Source organism: Sphaeramia orbicularis, chromosome 12 (assembly GCF_902148855.1).
Source record: "Sphaeramia orbicularis chromosome 12, fSphaOr1.1, whole genome shotgun sequence".
NCBI classification, from domain to species: Eukaryota; Metazoa; Chordata; class Actinopteri; order Kurtiformes; family Apogonidae; genus Sphaeramia; species Sphaeramia orbicularis.
In genome coordinates, this window is record NC_043968.1 from 74,338,034 (window position 1) to 74,364,484 (window position 26,451).

The window sequence follows — 26,451 nt, forward strand, 5'->3', positions numbered from 1 at the left end:
GAACTAATCACTATAAGATCATAACAAGAGGAAACATTGTTTAATTCAGTAACAGGTTAATTAAAATAATAGATAATTGCATTATATTCAAGGTTTTCAAAGATTCTCAGATTTCACACAGGTGTTCCAAAAATAAGGCTAGATGTTCATTTGTAGTTGGGCTCTCCTTACAATGACAAGCTCTGAATCTTTCTCTGTTCGTGATGAGCACAAAATGCTGGTTTATCTTCTGGTAATTCATTTCAACATTGTGGTTTTTCCTTCTCATTCCTTGGAAACTATGATATTCCCTAAATAGTCTCAAAATGTTGGTGCTTTCCAGTCCAAATGTTGAAAGTCATCTTGTCTTTTCTTTCCTAGACCAGAGATGATTTCCTGGGACAGGTTGATGTTCCTCTCAGTCATTTGCCGGTGAGTTGTTTGCACCTGTGTGCCGCTGCTCGGTCTGATGTTCCACTGCTTTTTAATACTCAGCTGTTTCTTATCTTTTGTTTTGCATTGCCTGATTAACCTCTGTAAAGGTGAAGCTAGGAGTGTGTTGTGTGTGTTTTGTCTTAAGTGTGAGAAAGTGCAAACCTCAAACGTAACATCATGTTGCAACAAACAGCTTAACACAAATGCACAGTGGGCTATCTGCTCTGTAAACAGAAGTGACTGTCCTGAGGGCAGATTAAATGGAAAATGAAAAACTCACATGAAAATTATCAACTGCTGTAAGACAAGAGCCTCTGAAAACAATAATATACTGATGTTTTTTAAAAAAAGAAAAATTATTGAACAGATAAAATCCCATTGAGATTGAGATCTCTTTTAAAAGGGTGACCTGCCCAAGTGGTCAAGCAGCACACATCATACCATAATGACAAACAGGTTCATAGATCAGGGATAACAATAAATTATCACAGGCAATAATTTAGTAATAACACAAAATAACACCAAGAGTTTGACAAAATTTGTGCTATGTAATTTAGGTCACCAGGAATATTTTAAAGTGCGAGATCTGGTCAAGATCAGCAAACAGTTTAAAAACATAGGCACTGTCCAAAGGATTCTCACTGTTTAGTCAGTAAAATGGTACAGAAAGCCTGTAATGAGATGAGTTCTGGTATTTTCAGCTCCGATTGAAGAGTATTCCAGGCAGAGGAGGCTCGCTTCCCCAATTCAGTTTGAATCCTGGGAACATTCAGATAATAAATATCACATGTCTGAAGGGCATGGGGGCTATTTGTTCTCTGAAGAAGAGAAGATAAATATGACAGAACCAATCCAAGAAGAGCCTAGTAGATCAGAGACAATCAATGGTGAACCAAGCTCAATGAAGGCCACTCATCTTTTCTTTCTGTCTTTTCTGTGAATAAACACACATTACACTGACTGTTAACAACAAATATTTAAAGTTTAAGATCTGAAATTTTCTTAAACTTCTGTGTGGTTTCAGACCAAGTTCCTGAAGAGTGTGCAGGGCTCTCTGCAGCTCTGCTGAACTTGTGTACTTTTAAAGCAAATCGGTAAAAGTTGTTGGGGTTAATTATTAATGTCCTATTTGGCTCCCACTGGTCCAGGAATTAGAAGATAAAAGCTACAGCTGAGTCACGAGATGTGATGTCAGTGTACAGAAGAGAAGACCTTTGGTCTAATGAAGAAACACTTATTTCATACATTAAATAAGATGTCATAGTACTTATGTGTCTAACGGGGATGATTTAATGTTGTAAGAATCTTATCCTCATTCAATATTGGACTTGGTGTTGTTTAATCTCTAGATTTCCTTCATTTTTCATGAACCAGCCATGTTCTTGCTGAATCATGTGAAGCAGCCTGGTAGCCACATTTACTGTGTGAGCTACTTCAACAGTTTTTTTCACCACACTGCATGACACCCTGTCCCACTCATGTACTAGTTTGTATGAATCACACTGAAGATGTGGCTCATATGTCCTTAACTATGAACAAGGCTTGAAAAGTAGTGTTTTCACACTAGTAGAGTGGGAATGTCCAGTCCCTTTTGGCGGACCATCATAAGACCTTAATTCACAAAAAAATATCTATGATAGTTGATGGTGAGAGAGGAACCATTTTTGATCCCATATGACTTACATCATCAGTTACACATATGCCTAACATTTTGAAACATGATTCTGCAAATCAATACATTTAGTTTGTTATAAAATTTATGAAGTGTTGGACTGTGAAGTTAAGTGAAGTGCAGTTATACAGGGTTTCCATAAAGTCTCTTTACAATATAACACATTTATTACAAAAGCAAATAAATAGACAAATCTGTGGAAATTATTACGAAATGAAAAGTAGATATTGAAGTTTTTTTGCCTCATTTAACCCACCTCTATATGGACAACATTAGCTGCTCGAAGCACATCAAGATGGGACTGGATTTCTTGCCATGTTCACTGTAGCATAAGCCCCTTTTACACAGCACTTCTGTTACGGGAATATTTCACCTTTATTCTGGAATGACTTCTGTGTAAACGAAATGGTGGGATCATTTGGTCTCACCTTTATCGCGGCTTTGTAACGCGTCTGGAGGTAGTAGCAGAGCCGTGACAAAGGTGGAATCAGGATTGCAAAACGTTATGTAAAAGGAACACCTCTCGTTCTGCAACCAAGGTGTGACATTTTAATGGCGGTGACCCCCACGCCTGAGACAGCGGGCGCATATGGAGGCACTGGCATGAATTCTGCGGCAGCTACCCTGGGTGCTGCGGCTTCATGCCAGGGGTGCCGTGGCTTTGTGCCACTGGTGCTGCAACTACATGCCATTTTCACCTGTGGCATGAACGAGGTACCCAGGGCGGCTGCTGCAGAATCCGTGCCAGTGTCTCCATATGCGCACTGTAGGCTGCGCTGCGTCACTGCCCCTTTGATTGGGGATCACAGGTCCATTGTGTAAAAGTCCAGCCTGTCTCACCTCTGTTACTCCTTTGGCTTGACTGTGTTTAACGGTCAATGGTGGAAAAAAGGTGGGATCACCATCTTGCGTTTTTTCCGGGATCTCTATGTAAAAATGGCTATAGACTCATCAATTTAGAGTTCAGTTAACTTTCAATAAACCACAATACACATTGTGTCTTTTCTTGTGTAGCCATTTTTTGGAGGGTTATATAGCAGAACCTATTTCATCAACAGTGTACCTTAAATACACAAATGCAATGTGATTTAAAAATTGTGATAACAACTGAGTACATAGAACAAATTTGATAAAGAGATCTTATCAATTGCTTTTGTAATACATTTTTTAAACTGTAAAGAGACTTTGTGGACACCCTGTATTATTTGAAATACTACACCAAAAAGTCATATAAGTGACTTTATCCTAACATTTTATCTAACGACAATCTGCCCAGAGGAAAGTTTTCTTCAGCTTCATCACGACCAAGCGTGTAAAATGAGAAAAATGAGATGTAATGTCCCAAGGTAAAATCCCAGAGACACGATATACCATCTACTGAGCCATGTCACACAAATCTGAAGAGTGTTTTATTATTACGATGGTAACTATGGATTTGCAAATGTATCTTTGAAATGGATAATATAACTCAAACAAGTTAAGGTTCTGGAACCGCACTGGGAGGGGTACAACTCTATTTAATGAGCAGATATATAAAAACAATAAAAATCAAAGCTGTCAGATATTTTGTGTACTGCTTTGTTTATAACAACTTCATGTCAAAACTGTTTAACAAGATCCGCACTTGAGATTGGTCTTGAGATATGGAAAAGTAATTGGCAGGTTCAGTGGTATGTAAGAACACAGTGAACTGCCAGCGGTAACTGGTTTGGCCCAGTCAGGGCCAGTGGGTGATTTCTCTAAATTACTGAAGGTCTTTTATGCTCTTCATTTTGAAACAGGAGAAGCTTGACATTACATAATGATGATGGCTGATATTTCCATACCGTCAGATGTGTATCTGCTTATGTATCCAATTGACTGTTGTCAACAATCTCCTTTTAATTTGCAGACAGAGGACCCTGCCATGGAGCGTCCCTACACATTTAAAGACTTCCTCTTGCGGCCCAGGAGGTGAGTTTCTTTGGATTCTCACAAACAAACTGTATTATATCTTTTTATTTTAATAGTCTGATTTGTTCCCAAGCAAGTTGTAGCACATAGTATTAAAACATTGCTCAGTGTCGTGGCAATTCCAAAAAGGTATTAAGTTCACGTAAAGGTCAGTAGCTCGTTGAAGGTAAAAGACCATCTGGTGTTCTAAGAGACACTTTGGAAAGTCTCCCACATTTCTTAGCATCAGCCTGCGAGGGGCTTTTTGGTTTGCGAGACACCTGGTTCTAATGTGCTATTTGCAAATAAGGGCGTTTTTGCTGATGTTATCTTTCCAGTCACAAGTCCAGGGTGAAGGGTTACCTGCGTCTGAAGATGGCCTATCTGCCCAAACAAGGAGGACATGAAGAGGAGGCAGGAGAGATGAGGGAGGAGGCTGAGGTAGGGCTTTGGCTGCCACTGCTGTTGACTTAGTGCTACCAAAGGCATCTTTTTTATCATCGTGTTCATAATGGCACACAGCCACACCGTACTCCACTTCTATTCCTTCCTGCCCTCCTAAAAGACAGACTTCTAAGCTTAAAGATAAAAGCAAGTAGCCTATTTCAGAGTATTAGAAAAGTGAGAATGTCTGTGCTTAAAGTAAGACCAGAAAAGAGGTTTCTTTTATTCTTGTCTCTAAGAATCCAGTCAGTATGTAGCTGCCAGAATCTGGTGAAAGCCTTATCCAGGTCAGAGCCTGGAAAAGTCATTTACAACACTGCCCCTTATTCAGAGAGAGAAAATACATCTAAGCTTCTCCTCTATTTTTTATGCGTGTTAATGTTTGTGTGTGTGTCGAAGTCTTGTGGGTGTGTAAGCTGCAGTGCTCGAGTGCATGTCGGATACAGTTTCAGGCAGTTTAAAGCTTCGTAGGTGACTATAAAAAGCAAATTACAAAAAATGAGAAATGTCACTCTGCCAGCCACCCTTGCATCTCTTTGAATGTGTTTTTATCAGTGCACTGACCTGCAGGAAAAAATATATTAAACCAGTCCTCGGAGAGTGTTTCTGTATGTAACTGTTTCTTGCTATCTGTCCGTAGTCACTACAGATGCATGCACATCCTGTGGTTGGAGATATCCCAGTCAGCCAGCGTCTTGTCAGACAGAAGCAAATGTTAACAAAAGCATTAAAAACCACAACATAGAACTCAACCAATCAACAACAATCAACCAATCAACAATCAATGAGCGTCAACTAATTCCTGCAAATTCATTGTTTGTCTGAGTTTGAGTCCTTTCTTTCAGATCTATTTACTGACATGGCAAAAGAAGCTTTATCATGTTTAATACTTTAATTGAAATGGAAACTGTCATATAAGCAAATGAAAAGTAAGAAAAGTTTAGTTTTATGAACAAACCCAGAGCAGGGTGCCTCCATACCTTGTAAACCAATAATCACGTCCTCTGATGATGGCATGTGTTATGAGTGACGTGTTAGAAGTCAGTCATTTAACAGATACATTTTTGGTGTAAAGTAACTAAATTGATAAGTAGTAGTAAGTAGCTGCTGTAATCATCACTGGACAATATTAGCAAGACTTGGTATGAGCTGTTCTAGTTAAATCAGATAGCTGTGGTCGCCTACATGACATTGACTTTATTTGCTTACTCACTTTTTCTCCTGATCTTCATTGAAAATGGGTCTGCTTATTGACTATAGATTGGTGATATGTTAAGTGTCATGATACATGGGTCACAATTCATTATATTAGGGTGTATGGTGATACTATAAATAAAGTAAGACTGTTTTTAATATAATTTCAAAACATATCTCACACCACAATATGCTTAAATTCTCAACAGTATTTACTCCTTTTATGAGGAAAAAATGCTAATTATAAATATTGCAATATAATTTTAAAATTTATTTAGATAGTGCCACATCATCAAAAGTCATCTCATGATACTTTATATTTACAAGTGATCAAACCAGACTCTTACAATAATTTTATATTGCTTCAACTAGAAATACATCATTTCCTTCACGGGGGGTAATTTTGTTCATGTTGTCAGCTAAAACACTGATGTTTCTGTGTCTTGTTGGTTTACATTTTATCATTACAAACTTCTAACTTCTTTACTTTTTTATGTAGTGTTTGTCATGTTCTGACCTTACAGAAAACTGAGATTAGGCTTTGAACTTAAAATAAATGATGTGATCTTTTTTGTGATAACTAGCAATATCAACTGATAGCAAAATTGCACAATAATAGTATGTTTGGCTGTCAACCTTGTCAAAAAACATAATCCACGTTTCTATTTCTTGCAGTCCCTTTGAAATCACTAGTTTTTGTTCAGTCTTAGCACTAGAATTGTCCTATATAAGTTAAGAAAAAGAGCTCTGTTGTGAATTTTGCTTGCAAATTACTAATAATAAGTATAAGTGTGTATTGGCAAGAATCTGGCGATATGATACAAATCGCAATATTAGGACCACGATACAATATTTTGCGATATATCACGATACTGTTAATAAGGTAATATTTTTTGTTTGTTTTGTTTCCTCTATAATTATAGAATATTTCCTGGAAAATTTTAGTTCCACCAGAAATATGCACAAATACTAAACAAATTTTATTTGATCAGAACAGGATTTAATACTGTATCACAAAACTTTCCTCTGTATAAATGAAATTTTGTTGTAAATAATCATAATAATGATAAACAACTAAAATTATGTTTACAGACATTACAGTTTAAGATCCTGCTCAAATGTTAATATTCTATTAGTTGTAGAAAGAATGCATAGTGCACAGTCCCTGAATCATCCAACATCATAACATTGTTTTTGTGTGATCCCAACAAAGAAATTAACATCTGCCTCTCAGACAGTAAAAAGTGTTTTTAGGATGATTGAAATAATCATTATTTAACAAAACAGTGTTATCAGTTAAAAAAAAACTACATGCATGACCTCACAATACTACTTTTATAATATACAAACAACAGAGCATGTGAATATAGAAATAAAAGCAACACAAAAAAGAAAAACAAAAACATGAACCTCCGCCATGTCTCTATTTGAATAAATACTTAAAATATCGATACAGTACTTTTTAGTATTGATACAGTATCATCAAATTAAATATCACGATATATTGTGGAACCGATATTTTCTTACACCGCTAATAAGTGTACTGTGTTTTTGAGGCTGCTGTTCATGTGTAAGTCTTTATACCAGTATTTGTCATGTTGGGTCAGATAATGTTAAATCTTGCTTTCAGGGTTGGGATGAATCTGCAGACTCGGGCTCTCAGCGACCACAGCAGATGCTGCCACCGTTACCTCCAGGTTGGGAAGAGAAGGTGGACAACTTGGGACGCACCTACTATGTCAACCACAACAACCGCACAACACAATGGAAGCGTCCCTCCAACATGTACGGCACACCTCCCTCCCTTCGTTTAGTCTTGTGTTTCCTATCAGTGATTTGTCAAACACTTGACTGTAAATGAATGAACTCACTTCCTGTCTTTCAGGGATGTGATTTCCGAAACTGAGAGCGACAATCAACAGCGGCAGATCCATCAGGAAGCCCACCGTGTCTTCCGCTCAAGACGCCACATCAGTGAAGATCTAGAGAACGAGCACTTGGAACCCAGGGACATGGACAATGTAAAAGAGAAAACACAGATAATACACTCAAACGCATTAAGAACAATTAATTCATTCTGATTTTGTCCTTTCTGTCGACCTCATAGTCCTGGGAGCTCATCACAGAAGAGGACCCTAATGACAGCTTGGCCCAGTCTCTGCCTGGCCCCTCCTCCGTCATGACACCACAGCACCCGCCAACACCCGTCACCCAGGAGTTCTCTGAGGATCTGAACCTGAGGCTGTCTCTCACACCTGATGCCAATGGAGAAGTGCCAGGACCTAGCTCTGCTCTGGTGAGACCCATAAAGTAGCAGTCGCAGCCTAAGTCATTTCCCCATGTGACTGATTTCCTAGCAGTATTTACTTTTCTATTGATTCTATTGTCCTTTTTGTTCTTTTCTAACAGAGCCAGTTGTCAAACAGACTGCGTTCCTCTAGTATGACGGATGGTGTCAGTGACCAGGCCCAGGCACCTCCTCTTATGGTACATATTTCCACTTGTTCCTCTGTCCTCCTCTCTCTCTCTCTCGACTTCCTCATTTTCCTTGTTAAGTTAGCATATTGAACATCCTCCTCTTTGTTCTCTGATTGCATTACACGGGCTGTTATTGTTGTGTCGTGGACCTCCTCTTTCCATGCCTCAGTGCTGTGGGTGTACCACGCATCCAATCATCTCCTTAGCTTCTCCTTGTCTTTAAAAATGTCCACTTGTCTTTACTAGGCAGGTGTTGCTACCCCCTCACTTTTCCTTCCTGCTGTCCATGTTTCCTCCGTTGTACGGTTCATTCCTCTCTTCTTGCTTCAGTAGAATTACCACACCTCTTCCTCCCCCTCACTTTCACTTGCAGCTGTGTTTGATGTATCAAAGGAAAGCTGGCTACAGCTGTGTGCCAGGCTGCGGCGTGACCACTCCAGTAGTAACCATTGGCAGGGGTGTAAGATTAAGGAGAGCACCACATCAGTGTTAATGCTCCCCACAGAGCACTGAGTCATAGCATCAAGCTGTCACAGGATCTGAATCAGATGTTTGTCACAGCTGAGTCACAGCAGTGAGCTTGGCATTTTGAAGCTGAGGAATAATACAGGTGCTGGTGTTAGCTGTTCACTTTAACACTTAAAGAGGGCTTCACACAGAGAATATCATCGGAGTGATTTTCCTCTGTTCTGCAGGGCTTAAAACCTGCACAGAGTTCATAGGCGCTGTTCAGGTCTGGCATTAACATACACCCTGAATGGGTCTCCAGCGTCTCACACCTCCCTCCTCTATATGCAAATAAGCAAACTCATCTTTAGCCTAAAGCGTAGTAGATGCTGTCATTCTGAATTTAACTGAGTCAATTTATAATGTGTCTTTAATCAAAGAATGCCTGCAGCTTTTGAGGTGGAATGTTTTCTTGTTCAATAATTGAATGGATGAGGTGATGCTGTAAATACATCTATAGACTTCAAATCTCCATTGGACAACTCTGACTATTCCATTTGTATTATTGGTAAAATATGTGCATTTGTGCCTGATTGTTCTTGGCTATTTCTCACAAAGGAAAAAGTGTCCGTGTCAGTCCAGTATAGCACTAGTCTAGTCTATTTTGAATGAGTATCTGTGTGTCCCATGCCACCATGAATGTGTCGTGACTACATTCACACCTTCATCCACTCACGATGCATGTTAATGCCAGGTCTGATCAGAGTTATCTATGTTCATATGTGTGAAATTGTGGCTATTTTGGTGCTGTTTGGATACATGGTGAGATAAAAAAGAATGCCCTGAAGTTCTTAATTGTCCTAGGTAAAATGAAGGAGGGGGAGGAGCCACGTGTTTAGGATGTGTATGTGTGATAGCGTGTGTTTATGTGTGTGAAAACAGATGTCATAGACTGACAGGGATCGTTTATTGCTCGAAGGCGGTTAGTGATTTTATCCTGTATTTGCAGTTCAGTTTAAGAGGTTTGAGATTATGTATAAATAACACTGGTGTAATCAGAATATTAACAACCTAGCATCGGATGAGCACTAAATACAGGGTTATTCAAAAAGAATGAACCGATTTCATGACGCATTGCTTCAGTTTTCAAACATCGTCATGGAGTGAGTCAGTGACCATTTGAAAGAGGAGTTTTCTAAGTTTTGAATGGCTGCCCCAGGCTGATGGTTCGAGCTTTTCTAAATGAAAAAGTGCTTGGCCTGTGAGATCCCCAGACCTCACCGTGTGTGAATTTTTTTTTTTTTTTTTCTTGTGGGGATATGTAAAAAATCGCGTTTATGTTCCACCGCTACCCACTAACCTCAATGACCTTAAACATCAAATAACAACAGTGATCAACTCAGTGGATCATGATATGCTGATACGCACCTGGGAGGAATTCTCTTATCACATTGATGTTGTCCGTGCTGCAGGCGGTGGACACACTGAACACTTGTAGGACAGGAAATAAAAGTTGATTGTGAGTAGAATACTTGTGACTTGGGTGGAGTTTTCTATTGCTTTTCCTTATTAAAATATTGCGTAATGAAAACAGTTCATTCTTTTTGAATAACCCTGTATATTTGTTTATCTTTGGTATTTAAATGTTTCCTATTTTTGCTTGAGATTCATACCTACTATGGACTTTGTGAACTTCATATCCCATTTCTTGCTGCTCCTTCTCCTCTGAGACAACAGTGTTTTCTGACAGATGTTAGCTTTTTTTCCTCTTGTGTTGAGATAGAATCTGCTGCATTGTGTAGGGGTTAAATTTTCAGCTTAGAAGTCTGTGTCTCTTTACCAGCAAGGAAACATAATCCTGATAACCTCTTCTCACACTTTCTTAACGTTTCTTTTTTTTTTTTTTTTTTTTTATGTGTGTCTAAATCTTAATGATGACATTTTCCTTAACCTGAATCAAATCAAATCAATCACAACCACACCTCACACTTCACTGTGCTCTTTGCTGCTTGCGGCCATGCCCGCTTTCACCGCCTCACTTTCCCACCGTGGCCCATGATCACTGGAATCACCTCTTACTAGACACTGTTCACCTGCTTTGACGATAAATTCCCCCCTTTGTCCATTCAGTCTTTGCTCACTCAGACCCTTCACTGTCACCCAGTGCTCCCACTTGCCCCATTCCTTCCACACTGGCAATTGAATCCTAACAAACTGTGAACTAAAGACCATCTTCCCCTGTTGTCTACACCAGCAGAGTTCCCAGACCAGAAGAACGAGAGCTCAAACAGTCACAGGTGGTGAGGAGCCTATGGTAATAACCCAGTTTATATACAGTCTAAACCCTGTCAATCGTACACCCGAACACCCTCACTTCCCTACGACATACAGCAGCTTACAAAACTTCTCCTACAGTAAAACACAATTTCATGAAATGTCACGCGTAAAAAATCACCCTCTGTTTATAAAGCATAGTTGATGGACCCATCCAGTACCAGATGAAACTTCCTTTATTCAACAGATCAACAGTTTGTGTGAATGACGTATACAATAATACAGTACATAGTTGTTGTTTTTTTTACTTTGTAAAATGTGTTTAGTTGAGCAGCAGTACTTTTACTTAGTTATATCTAAACCTCAAAGTGCATGTCTTTTTCTGTGGTCATTTGGTCAACTATTTCAGGACCCTGTTTTGCTCCAAATGGTTAATATGTGACAAATCTAAGTAGTACTTATCTACTGACTGTCTGCCATGCGGTGTTTGTGTTAGTTCCTCTCTGTTTTCTATTGTTTTTGTCATGTGTAACATTTCACTTTGTCATATTTTGCATTAAAGGTCCAGTGTGTAAGAATTAGGATTATTTTAGATGTTCTAATTGATGGTTGCTCACACTTTTACAGCTTCTGAGCTTCTTTTAAAATGACCAAGACAAAATGATCTACCACCACTGTATATTAATACATATATCAGTGCATAGCTCATTAGGTAATATTACTACCATTTATCTTAATGGTCGGATAACTCAGTGGGTAACGCTACTGACTGTGGTGCATGCAAATTTTGCTAATTTTAGTTCCTTTTTAATGTCATGTGATCTACCCATGCTACTGTCACGATCTACTAGTCCATCGCAATTGACGTATTGGACACCCGTGTTGTAATTGCTAATTTTATTTGTTTGTAGTCACATGAGACTGAGAATGGTTGTGTTTTTTTTTACTTCAGAATGAATGTTTTTATATCTGAAGAGTGAGCGCATCCACGATGTTGAACCATTATCCAGTATTAAGGTGCATTGCTGTCACCTACTATGTTCGAATGTGGAACAGAGTTGATATCAGAAGGATATTCATTTGGTTTGAGCCATTTAATCCCTAGATGTGTCTAAATATATCACACACTGAATCTTTAAGATCAAAAACTTCTTGTCATATGTGATACAACTAGGGCTGGGCGATATGGAACAAAAATCATATCACAATCTTTTTTTTCTAATCAGATGATATCGATATGTATCAAGGTATAAATCAAATCACTGTTTTTGTCAAACTTAAACTTTCCATTACTCATAAGTTAGTTGTGAAGACATCAGAAGGTTATTTTTTGATTTAAATCTGGTGTATTTTCTGTCAGAGGTTGAACATGACAGATGTCCTGAAGAACATTATACAACTGTTTCAGATAAATAAAATGGGTACATATATTTAAAGCTAAACTAAAAGTCTGACCTGCAGGAAAAAGCTTTCAAGTTTTAAAAGAGAACACAAACGAAACAGACCGTCTTCACCAAACAATACCCGGGTATTTACGGGGGGGTACATTCCTTAATTGCTGTAACTGGCGTGAAACTGAAAGTGAAACTTAAAGAAAGGCGAGTGTTTGCGTTCTTCACATAGGCTACATGTATTCGTTTGATTCACCTCCGTATTGTATTGAAGGCCCTGAACCGAAAAAGTTCGCACCCTACTTTTCAGTAACCCGGCCACCCGAGTTCTTTTCTACTGAGGGAACAACCGCTGCAGTCCAAACATTAGCACCTGTGCTCTGTGCATCAACCTAACCTGATGTGGCTCTAGTGTGATTGGTTCGGTGCAGCGCTACTTAATTATGATCGGCTGTTCTGTCTATCAAAACATGGTCAAATGAATTCTATAGAAATTGTATAGAGCAGTGGTTCCCAACCTTTTTTGGCTCGTGACCCCATTTTAACATCACAAATTTCTGGCGACCCCGGACGTTCAAAAGGGAGACACTTTTTTTGCTAAAATTAATTTGTTTTTGATCATGTAATAGTTTGCTATACTATATTGCAAATAAAGGTTAATTTTAGAGGACATTTAGTCTATATAATGTATATTATTCTGGACGGAGGCAGAAAAGCCAGGTGTAGATTACTGCACAAAGTGAGAATTTGATTTTTCTTGGTCAGGATATGTACAGTCAGTCCAGCTTGTATTTACAAGACTGACAATTAATACTGAACAAACAAGAACACAAACTATGAATTATGAAAAAGCTGCAGCATCTGAAACCGACCACAATGAACATTTGACAGATAAACAGTACCACAGCGCTTCAGTGTCAGCTTCACAGTTTGTCATGTCTTTTATGTATTGGGATCGTCTCTCTCAACCTACCATATATTTTTTATTAGTAAGTCATTATTTTTATCAATTACTGGAAATTTCAGGCAACCCCATTTGAATTCCAGGCGAACCCACCTGGGATCCCGACCCCAAGGTTTAAAAAACACTGGTATGGAACATGTCTCATATTTCTATCGAGGAAAAGTCATATTGCAGTATATATCGCCCAGCCCTAGATACAATTGTTTATCACAGCTGATGAGGGATGGGGTTTTAAGTCCCTGTTGTTGTTTATGTATATGTATATGGTTGTTGAAAAATGCTTATTGTATTGAGTAGTTATGGCTTTAAAGTCGACTTCACTGAGCCGCCGTCCACTTACACAAACAGTAGTGTGTACCCATACTCCTTTTCTGTGGTGCTGACAGAAATGTTAAACTATTTGAAGACTCCCTCCTCATGTCTCCCAGTGTATCAACCTGTACTGATGAGTTGTCTTTGCTTTGCTCTCTCTCCACACTCGGCCAGTCTCCCACCGCGTACTCCTTGACCACCCCTGGCCTGCCCCCTGGATGGGAGGAGAGGAAGGACGGCAAAGGAAGAACTTATTACGTCAACCATAACAACCGCACCACTACCTGGACTAGGCCAATTGTGCAGGTACAGCAGGTCTGAAGGCTGGCTGGACTCCAAGCATGGGACTGGACCTTGCCTTGGCCCCCCCCCCCCCCCCCCCCACTCCCCCAGTCACAGCCTACGTCTGTGTGCTGGACCTCCTCCTCTATTTCCCCCCCTGTCTTTCTTCTCTGAATAATGGAAAAAGACACCACTTTACAAACCAGTGTTTCCTCTTCTGTGTTCCTCTGTGTTATTTCTTTTTTTTTTTTTTTTTTTTTTTTTTTTAATTCTGTCTTGCTGTATCGTATGTCTTTCTTCCTCGTCTAGCGTTTTGTTTGCACCAATGGATGAAGCGCGACTCTGCATTGGCCACATCTTTCTAAACCCTGGCATGGATTTGCAACCGTCACTTTTCCCTCCCCCCCTTTTCCAATTTCCAATTTCTCCCCTGTTCCTTCTCCAGTAGTTGTTCTCTGTCTTTCTGTCTGCAAATCAAGCAGCTCCCTATAGTCTAAGTTGCTACAAGACAAAGAGAGTGTGCTCCATGGGACCGGGTGTATGTTTACTGCTCATGTCTCTTCTCTTCAAATCCACCCATCCATATTTGCTTTTATGTGAAGAATGCAGATTATAACTGTTGATCTGTCATCGGTCATCACATCACATAGTGGCTTATTTTCCCCATTTTCCCATCTGTTTTCATTATTACTCAGGAGACACTGCCAAACAAATGCCATTAATCGCGGTTTTTCTATACATCGGGTGCTTAATTATACCTCATTGTATGTGCTGATTCACTCATTGCGAGTATTGGATGTAAAGCAGTGACACTAACTTTATTCTTCCCCATACTTAACGTCGGATACGTAACTGTAGCCTTCGATATCTTCAATTCCCAATGATTGCTGTTTTTGTCGGTTTTCCGCTACCTATGCTTTTGACATTGTAGGATCTTATTTCTCTGTGGGAAGAGCTTGCATCCAGAGTTTTTTCCCACTGCTGACAGGCATGTGTGACAGCATGGCTTGTGTTGGGACAAGTTTTTCTATTTTTTTTGCCAACAGCGTATCGTACCTTTACCAAAAACCCAGCTTAACCGTAAAAGTGCTATTCTCACTAACAGCTGACTGAAGATGGAGCCAGCACCTCGGCAGCAGCTTCAGGAGGAGCCTCGGCCTTGGCATCCATATCCACCCCCTCCTCCTCTTCCAATGCCTCCAACAACCACCTCCATGAGCCCCAAGTCCGACGACCTCGTAGCCTCAGCTCCCCCACTGTCACCCTTTCCACCCCCTTGGAGGTGAGAATTACCCACCTTTACCGACCTCTTCCATCATTTCTCTATCCGTTCCCCTTTTCCACAATCCGAGGATTTCTTATCCTTCGGTCTCCTCCTTTCTCTTCCCCATTTCCTCCTTTCTTTTCTTGCAAACCTTCACCCCGCCACCATCTCCACCCGTTTCCGCCAGATCATTGACCTCGACTGGATCGAACTTATTCACTGAGCTACATCAGTCGATTCCCTTTGTTAATATGACACTTTTTCTTCTGTTCATCTTTCATTCTTTCAGGGTAACTCTTCCTTGCTGCTGCTTTCTCTCTTCCCATCCCTCCCAACTTCCCATGGACATGCTAATTTAATCATTTTAACTGCATATTTTTCTCTCATTTCCATCGAAGACACTTGTTTTTCTTCATGGTATTCTTTCTCTTGTCTAGAGCTTGGATTGAGTTGACAGAGTACTAAAGCAGACCGACCATTTAAACCCATGAAACGGTTTGAGCTTCATTCCAGCTTTGTCTTTTTGAACAATTTGCATTCTGTGTACGTTTCAGTCTCGTCTGTTCAAAGCAATAACAGTAACAGGCTAATGTGATTACTGCTGGATGAATAAGGGCAGTCGTTACTGAATTGATTGCAAGTCCCCAATGATTGTTGTAATTTTCTAAAAATGTCCCCCAGGATGTCCAAATCAGTGGTATTGATTGTCCATGTGATCACTTTAGAGATGAAAAGGCAAAGCAAAAATAAATACTGCTGACTGACGCAGATATATTTGACAAAGTTTTCACAATGGAGTCATCTTTTTCAGTGTATTCGTCTCAATAATGGATAAAACAGCTGTAGTGTGTGTTTTATTTGGTAACGTTTACCGACAGTGGAAGGCTTTTGCTCTACTATGTCACTTATTTATTGGACAGGAGATTTACTGCTGACACTGTGTGCGCTTTCATTCTGACTTGAATAGAAAAGCGTTTTTAGGTTGTTACTGGCAAGTTGTATTCACCCTTATTTTCTGTGGAGCCAGATTATAGGGTTGGACCTATTAAGAGGTGGGATGATTTACAAACTATTGGGAGGGTTTCAATGATGTCTAATGGTTAACATTAGACTTCTCTACTGGAATTATTGACTTTAAAGGAAAGCAGAAGATCAAATAGTGTGTCTAGATCTTTTTTACAGCTTGTTTGAAGTTTACTTCCAGATTTTCTTGATGTATTACTCCAAGTTTGATGTTTAGTTCAACACTTATTCAAGTCCGAGATATTTGTATAACATTTACAATTTTTGAAGGAGGATGGAAGATGGGTTTGTATCATCTATCACTGTGGTACTCAGCCTTAAAATCCACGATCAGTCGACTTATTTGGGCAATATATTGAATCCTTTTTATTAGTCACCTTTTGCTTATCAAATGCTGTGAAACTGTCTTAATTATTAAACTGACATTACAGTGTTTTTCGAGGACTCAAGAGAAGTTCAAAATGCAATGTACAGGGTGGGGAAGCAAAATTTACAATGAACATTTAGTTGTTTTTTCTCAGCAGGCACTACGTCAATTGTTTTGAAACCAAACATATATTGATGTCATAATCATACCTAACACTATTATCCATACCTTTTCAGAAACTTTTGCCCATATGAGTAATCAGGAAAGCAAACGTCAAAGAGTGTGTGATTTGCTGAATGCACTCGTCACACCAAAGGAGATTTCAAAAATAGTTGGAGTGTCCATAAAGACTGTTTATAATGGAAAGAAGAGAATGACTATGAGCAAAACTATTACGAGAAAGTCTGGAAGATACTATTAAAGAAGAATGGGAGAAGTTGTCACCTGAATATTTGAGGAACACTTGTGGAAGTTTCAGGAAGCGTGTGAAGGCAGTTATTGAGAAAGAAGGAGGACACATAGAATAAAAACATTTTCTATTATATCAATTTTCTTGTGGCAAATAAATTCTCATGACTTTCAATAAACTAATTGGTCATACACGGTCTTTCAATCCCTGCCTCAAAATATTGTAAATTTTGCTTCCCCACCCTGTATTTGTTGTTATTTATTCGTGGTGAATATAATTCTTTAGGCATTGCCCACTAGTTATACTTCATTGCATTTATTTTTAACAAACTTTTGTCAGCTGTTTGTTAGACAAGACATCCTTTATTAATCCACAGGAAAATCTTGTTAGTTTTAAGATTAAAAAAAGAGAAGACAAGATATGTCTACATCCTCTTGATTATCCCACAGGGAAATTTGTTTGGGAAGGTAGTGCCACATTACAGCTGCATTGATAAAAATACTAAACATAATGAGAATTGCAATACACATTGAAGCAGATAGTGTAACGCACTATAACGACAAAGCAGTGAATAAAAACAGCCTCATAGGAAAAATTATTTGTAACAATAGAGAGACTTTAGAAGATAATATGTTTGAAGAACCAGGAAATGTGCGAAACCCAGGACTAAACAAGTGGTTCCAGGCACAACAAACCCTGCCCCTCACACATATTGTAGCTTATTTTGGCGTCGATCCAGCTGATGTCATCATGTCTATCAGTGTGCTGATGACAGCACAGACACATTTTGGCCATTATAAGTAAATGGTGAAAACCTTTTTTTTTTTTAAAAGTCATAGAAAATTTTAACTTTGACCTACTTTTCCCAAAATGTAATCACATCTATTCTTCGTCACTGGCAATCTACAAACCCAATTTGGTATGAATTCAACTAATAATTTTGCTGCTGAAGTGTTAACAAACAAAGAAACTGAACCAGAAACGATACCCCTTGCCTTTTCTTCAGGGGATGGGGTCATACTATAAATTAGTCCTGTCCGTAATATATAACATCGTATTGTTATTTGTTAAGTACAGTTATGGATGTGGAGAGAAAAGACTTAATTTGGTTCATTCTTAACATCAGCATTGGTTGAGTTTTCACACAACCAGTCACTTTCATTACTGTTTCTGTCTGTTTTTTCTTGACTTTATTGATTTGAGTCACAAATTGTATTTGTTTTATCTCTGACTTAGAGTTAATTGTATCTGTCTTTGTCTTTGTGTTTGTGTAAGGAGGGACTCGTCATCCTTACACAATAATTTTGGTGACTTAAGTCTAAGATTTTGAAAACCTACAGAAGTTTGAAGCTAGTCCTTCATATCCTGTGCACATTTACTCTGCATACAGATTGAGTTCTGTCTGAAACCTCCAGGGTTAATGAAGGTCACCACATTGTAAAGTTGTGTTGACTTTTTGACTTCGCAGTGTGTTTAATAGCTCAACACAGAAGTAAACATATTTTTCCCACCACTAAGGGGAAATAAATGAAGGTTTACTTAATGGGGTTGAGGATGTGCATTTATGTGATAACAAGACATCACAAGAGTTAAAGGAAGTGAAACACTCACTGCGAGGTGTTGTAATTACAACATCTAGAGGAGGTGGGAGGTCTGCGGATTAATTAACGGAGTCTTCTCCTGCTGAAAGTCACATTGGTCTGTAATAATTAAAGAATAATGGAGTGTGAGGAGCATTCAGTAGTCTAGCAACTTACTTATAGTTCATGAAGTAACAGAGTATTAAAGAAGGACATGGTGTAAAATGCTGTGATTCTTTTTCAGATTGCTATAAGTACATTTGTTTCAGAGTGTTGATTGACATTTATTGAGCTTTTTGATTAGCCAGTGAACCTTGAAGGGAGAAAAAACTATTTTCATGTTAAACAATGGGGAGGAGTTGGTCTGAGCTGTCATCTGTAACATTTGATGGGTATTCATGGATTATTCTGTTTATACATCAATTAATAATTTAGACATAGGCAGTCTTTATTTGTCTATTCCAGATTTCCATCTAGAACTGAAATTTCAATGCAGTTGGCTCAGGAGACAGTGAAAACATAAAACGATAAAAACAGACACTTTATATACATGACAAAATAAATATGCATGTAAAAACGATGTGTCAGTATAGAAAGCCGTGGGGTGTGTGACGAAGGGAGATATTATTTTGAGTTGAGCAGTCTTATGGCATGTGGAAGAAAACTGTTTGACCACTGGAATATTCTGGAAGCTAAAATCTGTCTTATCAATTTTCCATTCATTCTGTTATTCCTGTCCTCATTACTATCCTTGCAGTTCAGAAGACCACCAGGGCTTTGTTTTTTCCATAGTTCAGTACATATTTCATTATCAGTCTGTCTCCTCGTCTTTCCCATTTAGTTTCACCGGGGGATAGATTTACATTTTGCTAATTTTTCCATTTTCGTTTCAGGGAGCCAACAACATCCAGGTGCGGCGGGCCGTGAAGGACACGTTCTCCAACCCACAGTCTCCCCAGCCGTCCCCCTACAGCTCACCGAAATCACAGCATAAGGCTCAGCAGAGCTTCCTGCCCCCAGGCTGGGAAATGAGGATAGCCCCCAACGGACGACCTTTCTTCATTGACCACAACAGCAGAACCACCACCTGGGTGAGTTGGCACACTTGATAGACTATGTTACTGAGGTTTTTTTTTTTTTCTTCTTATCACTTCTGCCTAGATGTAGTTTTTGTGTATTTCCATGAGAGTATGGTGTAAATTACAGGGGTATTAAAGGGCATTTTGACTTTAACTCATTAGTCAGACAGGGTTATGAAAAACCTAGAAAATAAATCAACTTAAATCATCTTGATTTTTGGAAGAGTTAAAGAATTTAACATACTCTGAATTGACATTGGAAAAAAAAAAGACAGAAAATTTGACATTTTGACACAGATAGATTAGACAAACATGATGTATGAACTTAAATCACTATGACTGAGGCAGTTTTTCTCAGTGTGACCATCCCACATTATAGCAATGACCATGAAAATCCAATCATACTCAATAATTTGTCAACTGTCATGTAATCACTGGCTATGACTTAAATGGTACCTGTGGTGAATTTTCATTGCTAGCTATTTCAAAAGATCACGTATGATACTAGCAGTTCCATCAGGTAACTTGCGTTTTGGTACGTTTGAGTACTAAGTCACTGCTCGGTCAGTCAGGCATGGTTAGAGACATGTTTCCTCCTTCATGGGCTGTTCCAACGTCAGTATTGAAGCAGACTCGTCGTATTATCCAATGACTTGGGCTGTGATGGACTGGTCACTGACCCTGTGCAGCAGACACCAGTCTTATGCCCTGTTTCCACTATGTGGAACCGGCTCAGCTCGACTCTGGTACCAGGTACTATTCCTGGAGACCGTTTCCATTACAGGGTACTACTGACTTTACAGTACCTGGACGTCATAGCGATGTGGCACGTTACTTCCATGTCGTCTGCTCAGAGAGTCGCTGATAAACTCGCTCTGTGCATGTTGTCTCATCAAGCCCATGCTGAATTTTTTTGTCGGCCACCAAAGACTGAATCTCCTGACTGAATGGTGTAGTTTTGCGGGCTGTCATCATGTGGATTAACCTACCGCTGTATTTACTGTCAACTTCCGCATCAGTTTTTTGTAAAATGGTGGGTCACAGAGACAACTCTCTGACCAATCAGTGGTCTGCAGTGTTTACACATCACGTTTTGATATCTGTTCCACAGTCTTAGAACCTCAGTGGAGATGAGACCAAAAAACTAGTACCGGGTACTAGATTCCAGGTCCTTTCTCATAATGAAAATGCAAAAAAGTCAAGTCGAGTCGAGTTGAGCTGAGCCGGTACCACGTAGTGGAAACGCGGCATAAGATGACACATTATCGACCAGCGCTGGGTCACATCTCTAGGACAGTGGCGGAGTGTAAAGCCTACGACTGCACAAACAACAAGTGTGAACACATGCTTTACACTCAATCTCAATCACTGACTGCTGCTTGTTTACTCGCACTCAATCACCCAGAATCAACGATGGTTTGTCACTTCCGGCTGGCAATGGCTGCTCCCCATAGGTTCTGCCTCACCTGTAATTCACGTAATAAAAAGGTCCAGTGTGATGCATTTATGGCAATTTTTTACTGAACTTGCATCTCTCTTGCTTATAAGTAATAAACAAGTGGTTCCAGGCACAACAAACCCCCCCCCTCACACATATTGTAACTTATTTTGGCACCGATCCAGCTGATGTCATCATAGACAATTTTCGGCCATTATAAGATTTTAAAAATTCATAAAAAATTGGAACTGTGTACCTACCCAATTTGGTTTGAATTCAACCAATAGTTTTGCTGCTAAAGTGTTAAAAAACAAAGAAAACAAACTGAACCAAAAATAATACCCCTTTCCTCCCCTTTGGGGGCGAGGTAATAAATCACAATTAATGTCGTAAACATGCTCAATACAGGTCCACTTTAAGGCCCTGCTACCAGTTATCAGACAACAGTCCTCACTTTTTCTCCGTCTGCCATATTAAAGGCAGAGGAGCTGAGCATTTGACAGAACTCTTCACAGTTTAATTGACAACTTTAATTCACTCTGCAGTAAATATATCCGGTAGATTTATTTAGCCAGGTAGTGTTTTACAGGCTAAGTTTTTATTTTCCTTTCAGAGGTATTAAAAGGCATTAAGTTTGTACTTCAGTAATGTGTAAATCCACTGGTACGGACTGGAAAAGAGATGAAACTGGTCCTAAATTGCATTCAGAGTTGTTTAAAGAGAACTTGATGAAACCTGCACAAACCTTTTGTTCCCCTCAGTTGCTATAATGTTACATCTGTAATGAAGAGTAGCATGACACCAGTATTAAAAAAACTATAATAATTAACCATAGTGAACTTCATAGAGATTATATTAATGCCCCTTGAAATGTCTTGGTGAAGTTTTAAAGCAGGTCTATAAACGTGTGGAAACCCTGTTCGTGTGCTTTCTATTAAAATAGCACTCTATATTGATTATATGCGTATATTCTTTATATTTTTCTTAAATTTTTAGCAATTTAGCAACCTGATGGAAATTCTAGCTACTGAAAAAGCTGTAAAACTATATATCTACGTATGTCTTTGTACTTGATTCTCATCACTACATGGTGAAAATCTAGGGCAGTGGTAAGTGATGAACTCATGGGGTCTTTTAGTGACATCTGGTGGTGTGAAAGTAAATCTAACATTGGTTTGACCCTGAATAAGAATTATGCTCCTTCAAAGTCTTAAACTCTGTGGCTGTGATATTGAGGATGTTCACTTTGATTTTAAACAAGAACAAATCTAAAAATATATACAAATATATGTCTTCTTTACATCCTTTCCTTTCTTAATATCAGTTTGTTTGTTCTTTTTGTACCACTAGGAGGATCCCAGGTTAAAATATCCGGTCCATATGAGGAACAAAAATTCAATGGAGCCTGGTGACCTTGGCCCACTTCCCGTAAGTACTATCTTCATTAGACCGAAGGGATATTTATTTGGCAACCAAGTGCATTTTGCAGTAAACAGCTGAATCTATTGTAGTATTCAACTATTTCTGCTACTGGCAGTTATTTGCACAAGTGAATAACCTTATTAATATTTTCCTCCTTTTTCACTAATATCTAATAGTATTTTGTTGACCCTCCCATAAGACAGAAAGTGGAATGGAAAACTGTGCAAATTGTCACAAATAATGTTATTAAAATGCACAATACTGTCATGATGCATTCACATAAATTTGATCACAGGTCAGTAACACGTGACAACTTTATTCAAGACTCGTGCAGTTGAATCCAGAATGTGCAGTTATTTAACTGTTCAAATCATGTATCGGGATTATGCATCAATGAAATTTGCATATTAGGAAACAAACATTCACTATCTAAAGTATTTCTGTCTGGCGTTTGAACATTACTTACTTCTTAACCCTTTAACCCCTGAGCCATTGTTTCATTGAAACGGGCTGCTGTTGAATTGTCGTCTGTTTCAGTGTCATAAAAGCTGTTGTGAGTACGTGTTTGTGTTCCTTTTCTTCAGTGGTTTCACTTTACTGTGTGTTTTAGGGTCAAAACAGGTGGAATAACAGAAAAAGACAAAGAGAGGAATTGAAGTTTGACAGGTTTTTACTAAATAAGGCGCTCAGAATATACATCAAGAAGAGATTTAGGATGTTGAACATGAACTGTGAACTGGAACACACTGAACAACAAGGATTTGAATTTGGGCCCAGTAGTTTTTAATTTGGGCCTTTTTTTTTTTTTTCCTAAATCAGTCCAGCTGCTATTTGACATCTGGTTTAACTTCAAAAAGCAATTGCACAGTTAAAACATGGTAAAAACACAGTAGAAAAAAAATAAGGGAAATCACGACAACACTGCAAACAGTAAAAACAAAAAATGACAAGGAAAATGGTGTAAAAAAATAAAAACAAAAAACAAAAAAAAAAGCCCAAACTATTGATTTTTATAGTGAGTCAGTCTCAGTCACTACTCTACTACTCTCAGTAATTTTGCACCACATTACACAGGTGGCAGGGGGTGCACTGAGCATGCTCAGATGTCTATAGAAAGCACAAGGTCTATTCTATCAGCACGTTTTGAAATTTTTCTTATTAAGCCAATGGTTGAATGTTTTTGAGCATTTAAAATAAATCATACATTCCGAACACTCACCACAGACACGTCAGGGGTTAAAGGGTTAACCTACCGACCTACTAACCAGTCGTACTTCTGTTTTGTGTTAGTTAGCTCAGTAAACATCACTTGCTGGTTGATCTGAAGCACTTGTTTGTGGGTTTTGCAGTAAAAGATGAGATGTGAGCATGTGACTAGACTGTATCAGACATTTCCTTTTTTGTCCTTTGAGTGGGGGGGGGGGGGGGGAGGATGAGGAATTAGATTCTGTCAGGGTTGGGCTGTGGGAGGGTGTGTGTGTGTGGGGGGGGTGTTCACAATTCCTAATTTGGTTGTGGTGAATGTCTATCAACCATGCTATTATTTCTTTGATGCAGACAAACTCCCACCAAATGCCAAACATGACTGTTGCTAAATGATAAATGCTCAAACGTTAATGCGCTTGTACATCTCACAGGCTTGTGTGGAGTGTGTGCACGGGCGTGTGTTTTCTCTCCCTCTTTCTCTCTTTTCTCTTTCCATTCTGGTGGATCTAATGTATGCTTCTTCTTCTGCACCTGGCCATGTCTGTTTGGCAGAACCTACCAGAGGAGGTTGGTTGGTGCCTCCCTCCATCTGCCTGCCTACCTACCTGTCTGGTCCGGTTTTAGTCAAATGCCTGCAGACAGCCTTGCGCTTTATTATTATTATTATTATTATTATTTCTTTTTTTTTCTCCTCTCTTTCTCTCGTCTTTCTTTCTCTCTCATGACCGGCATGGATGGACTGTACCCACCCCCACCCTGCCCCGTCCATCTCCCCTTTTTCATCAATATTTGATCCCTCTCCCTCTCTCTGCACCATCACCACCATCCTCTTTTGTTATAGATTAACATTCGGAGTGCCCTACCACTCTCCTGGGACCCCTCAGACTGCACCTTGTCTGTTTACCTGTATCAGTGTTTGAGGCACAGATAGTCAAAGTTGGGAAAGTGGAGCTCTGATGCACTTTTAGGAGGAGAACGAGGGAGGAATTTAGGTGGGAAAAGTGGGATACAGTAAATAAAGGGCAGGAGGAGAGTGAATGATGGAGGCAGGTATGAACATTTCAAGACTAAAGCAGCTGTGTGTAAGAAGAAGAAATGTGCTGCATGTGTTTCTAGCGTGTTGACCTCGTTTCCACTCATGCAATTGCAGCACTTATAAACCACACACACTGTAAGTTAGACATGGGGCTGGGCAATAAAACAATAATGATATTTATCACAATATAGCTCTATATCACAATAAATATCATTATCGTCATGTGTTTTTGTTTTGTCTTGAGAGTAGTTTCTGTGTTTTATTTAAATCAACTCCTATTTTTTAATGAACATTTTGTCATTATAATTGTTGTAAATGTTCTACGTATAGATTTCTGAAATATTTCACAGCTGGACTAGTATTGGTCACGTTCTGACCATAAAAAATAGTGTCAAACTACCAATACGCTGTGGCCCGAAACATCACTTCTGTGGTTAATAAAACATTTTTTGGGAGCTCACAGGTTGTGCAGACCTTATCTAATTTTTTCATCCACTGTTTTTTTGGCAGCTGGATGTGCGTGTCACCACCTCTTTTCACAAATTACCAATAACCCAATAAACTAATAATGATTAGGGGTGTGTATTGGCAAGAAACTGGCAATACGATACAAATCACAACACTAGGATCACGATACGATACGATATATCAAGATATACTGTTAAAAAGGCAATTTTTTCTTTGTTTCTTTTTTAAAAATGATTATTTCTTGGAGGAATTGAATAACACCAGAAATATGCACAAATACTAAACACATTTTGTTTGATCACAACAGGTTCTAATGCTATATCACAAAATTTTCCTTTGTTAAAACTTAAATTGTATTTTACAGACATTACAGTTTAAGATCCTGCTCAAATGTTCATATTCTATTAGTTCAGAACTGACATCATAACATTATTTTTGTGCCATCTCTACAAAGGAACTAACATCTGCCTCTCTCTGACAGTAAAAAGTGTTTCTAGGATGCTTCAAATAATCATTATTTAATAAAACAGTGTTAAATGATAATAAATAAGATATAAACAATAAAGAAAACCAAAAAATAAAAATGAACCTCTGCCATATCTGCATTTGAATAAATACCTAACTAGAAGCACTTGGAGAGTGCAGACCTCCGCCAAGGCTGATCAGTGGCGCCCCCCGTGGGCCCCCCCACCCCCGATCACCACCAAAATTTAATAATTTCTTCCTTATCCCATTTCCAACAAACCCTGAAAATTTCATCCAAATCTGTCCATAACTTTTTGAGTTATGTTGCACACTAACGGACAGACAAACAAACAGACAAACAAACAAACCCTGGCAAAAACATAACCTCCTTGGCGGAGGTAAAAAAAATATCGATTCAGTATTGTGAAATGAAATATCGCAATATATTACAGAACCGATATTTTCTAACACCCCTAATAATGATATTAATAATAAATGTTTTTCATCTTGTTAAATAAGATTTTATGAGTAGCTGACATATGAATTTAGGGTAGGTAGAAGGATGGGGTAGGGAGGTGGGAGATTATAAATTAAACGTCATCCCACTCCTTTTTGAATGTTTGAGTTTCTTTTTATATGAATCCTTTTGTTTGGTTTTAATGTTGTATTCAAAACAAACAAACAAGTTTTGAAAAAAAAAAAATCTATCATGAAATCAGAGACTACAGGTGCATCATGTAACAGTCTTTTATATTGTGCAGTAACATCTTATGCATCATTTTCATCCTGTTGAATCATTTATGTGGTTTAATATTGTTTCTTTTATTATATTTAAGTCTCGCCACATCTTTTATAATGTGTCTTCTGGCGTAGCGTTGCATCTTTTTACC

The 26,451-nt window shown here is 38.7% G+C and overlaps 1 protein-coding gene across 4 annotated transcripts in view; it reads left to right on the forward strand.

Annotated features, from left to right (window-relative positions):
* The window catches only part of LOC115429720 (E3 ubiquitin-protein ligase NEDD4-like), a 66,688-nt gene that overhangs the window by 15,944 nt on the left and 24,293 nt on the right, over positions 1–26,451 (forward strand). For 3 of the 4 annotated variants that reach the window (XM_030149411.1, XM_030149413.1, XM_030149410.1), the window contains 12 exons: positions 361–411; positions 3,978–4,039; positions 4,357–4,459; positions 7,287–7,441; positions 7,542–7,677; positions 7,764–7,952; positions 8,066–8,143; positions 10,836–10,895; positions 13,697–13,828; positions 14,910–15,086; positions 19,341–19,538; positions 22,315–22,392. In XM_030149411.1, coding sequence (XP_030005271.1) covers positions 3,993–4,039; positions 4,357–4,459; positions 7,287–7,441; positions 7,542–7,677; positions 7,764–7,952; positions 8,066–8,143; positions 10,836–10,895; positions 13,697–13,828; positions 14,910–15,086; positions 19,341–19,538; positions 22,315–22,392 — 1,353 coding nt within the window. In that variant the 5' untranslated portion in view covers positions 361–411; positions 3,978–3,992. Of the gene's footprint in view, positions 1–360; positions 412–3,977; positions 4,040–4,356; positions 4,460–7,286; positions 7,442–7,541; positions 7,678–7,763; positions 7,953–8,065; positions 8,144–10,835; positions 10,896–13,696; positions 13,829–14,909; positions 15,087–19,340; positions 19,539–22,314; positions 22,393–24,144; positions 24,160–26,451 lie in introns of all 4 variants that reach the window. The other variant, XM_030149409.1, reaches the window with a different exon arrangement.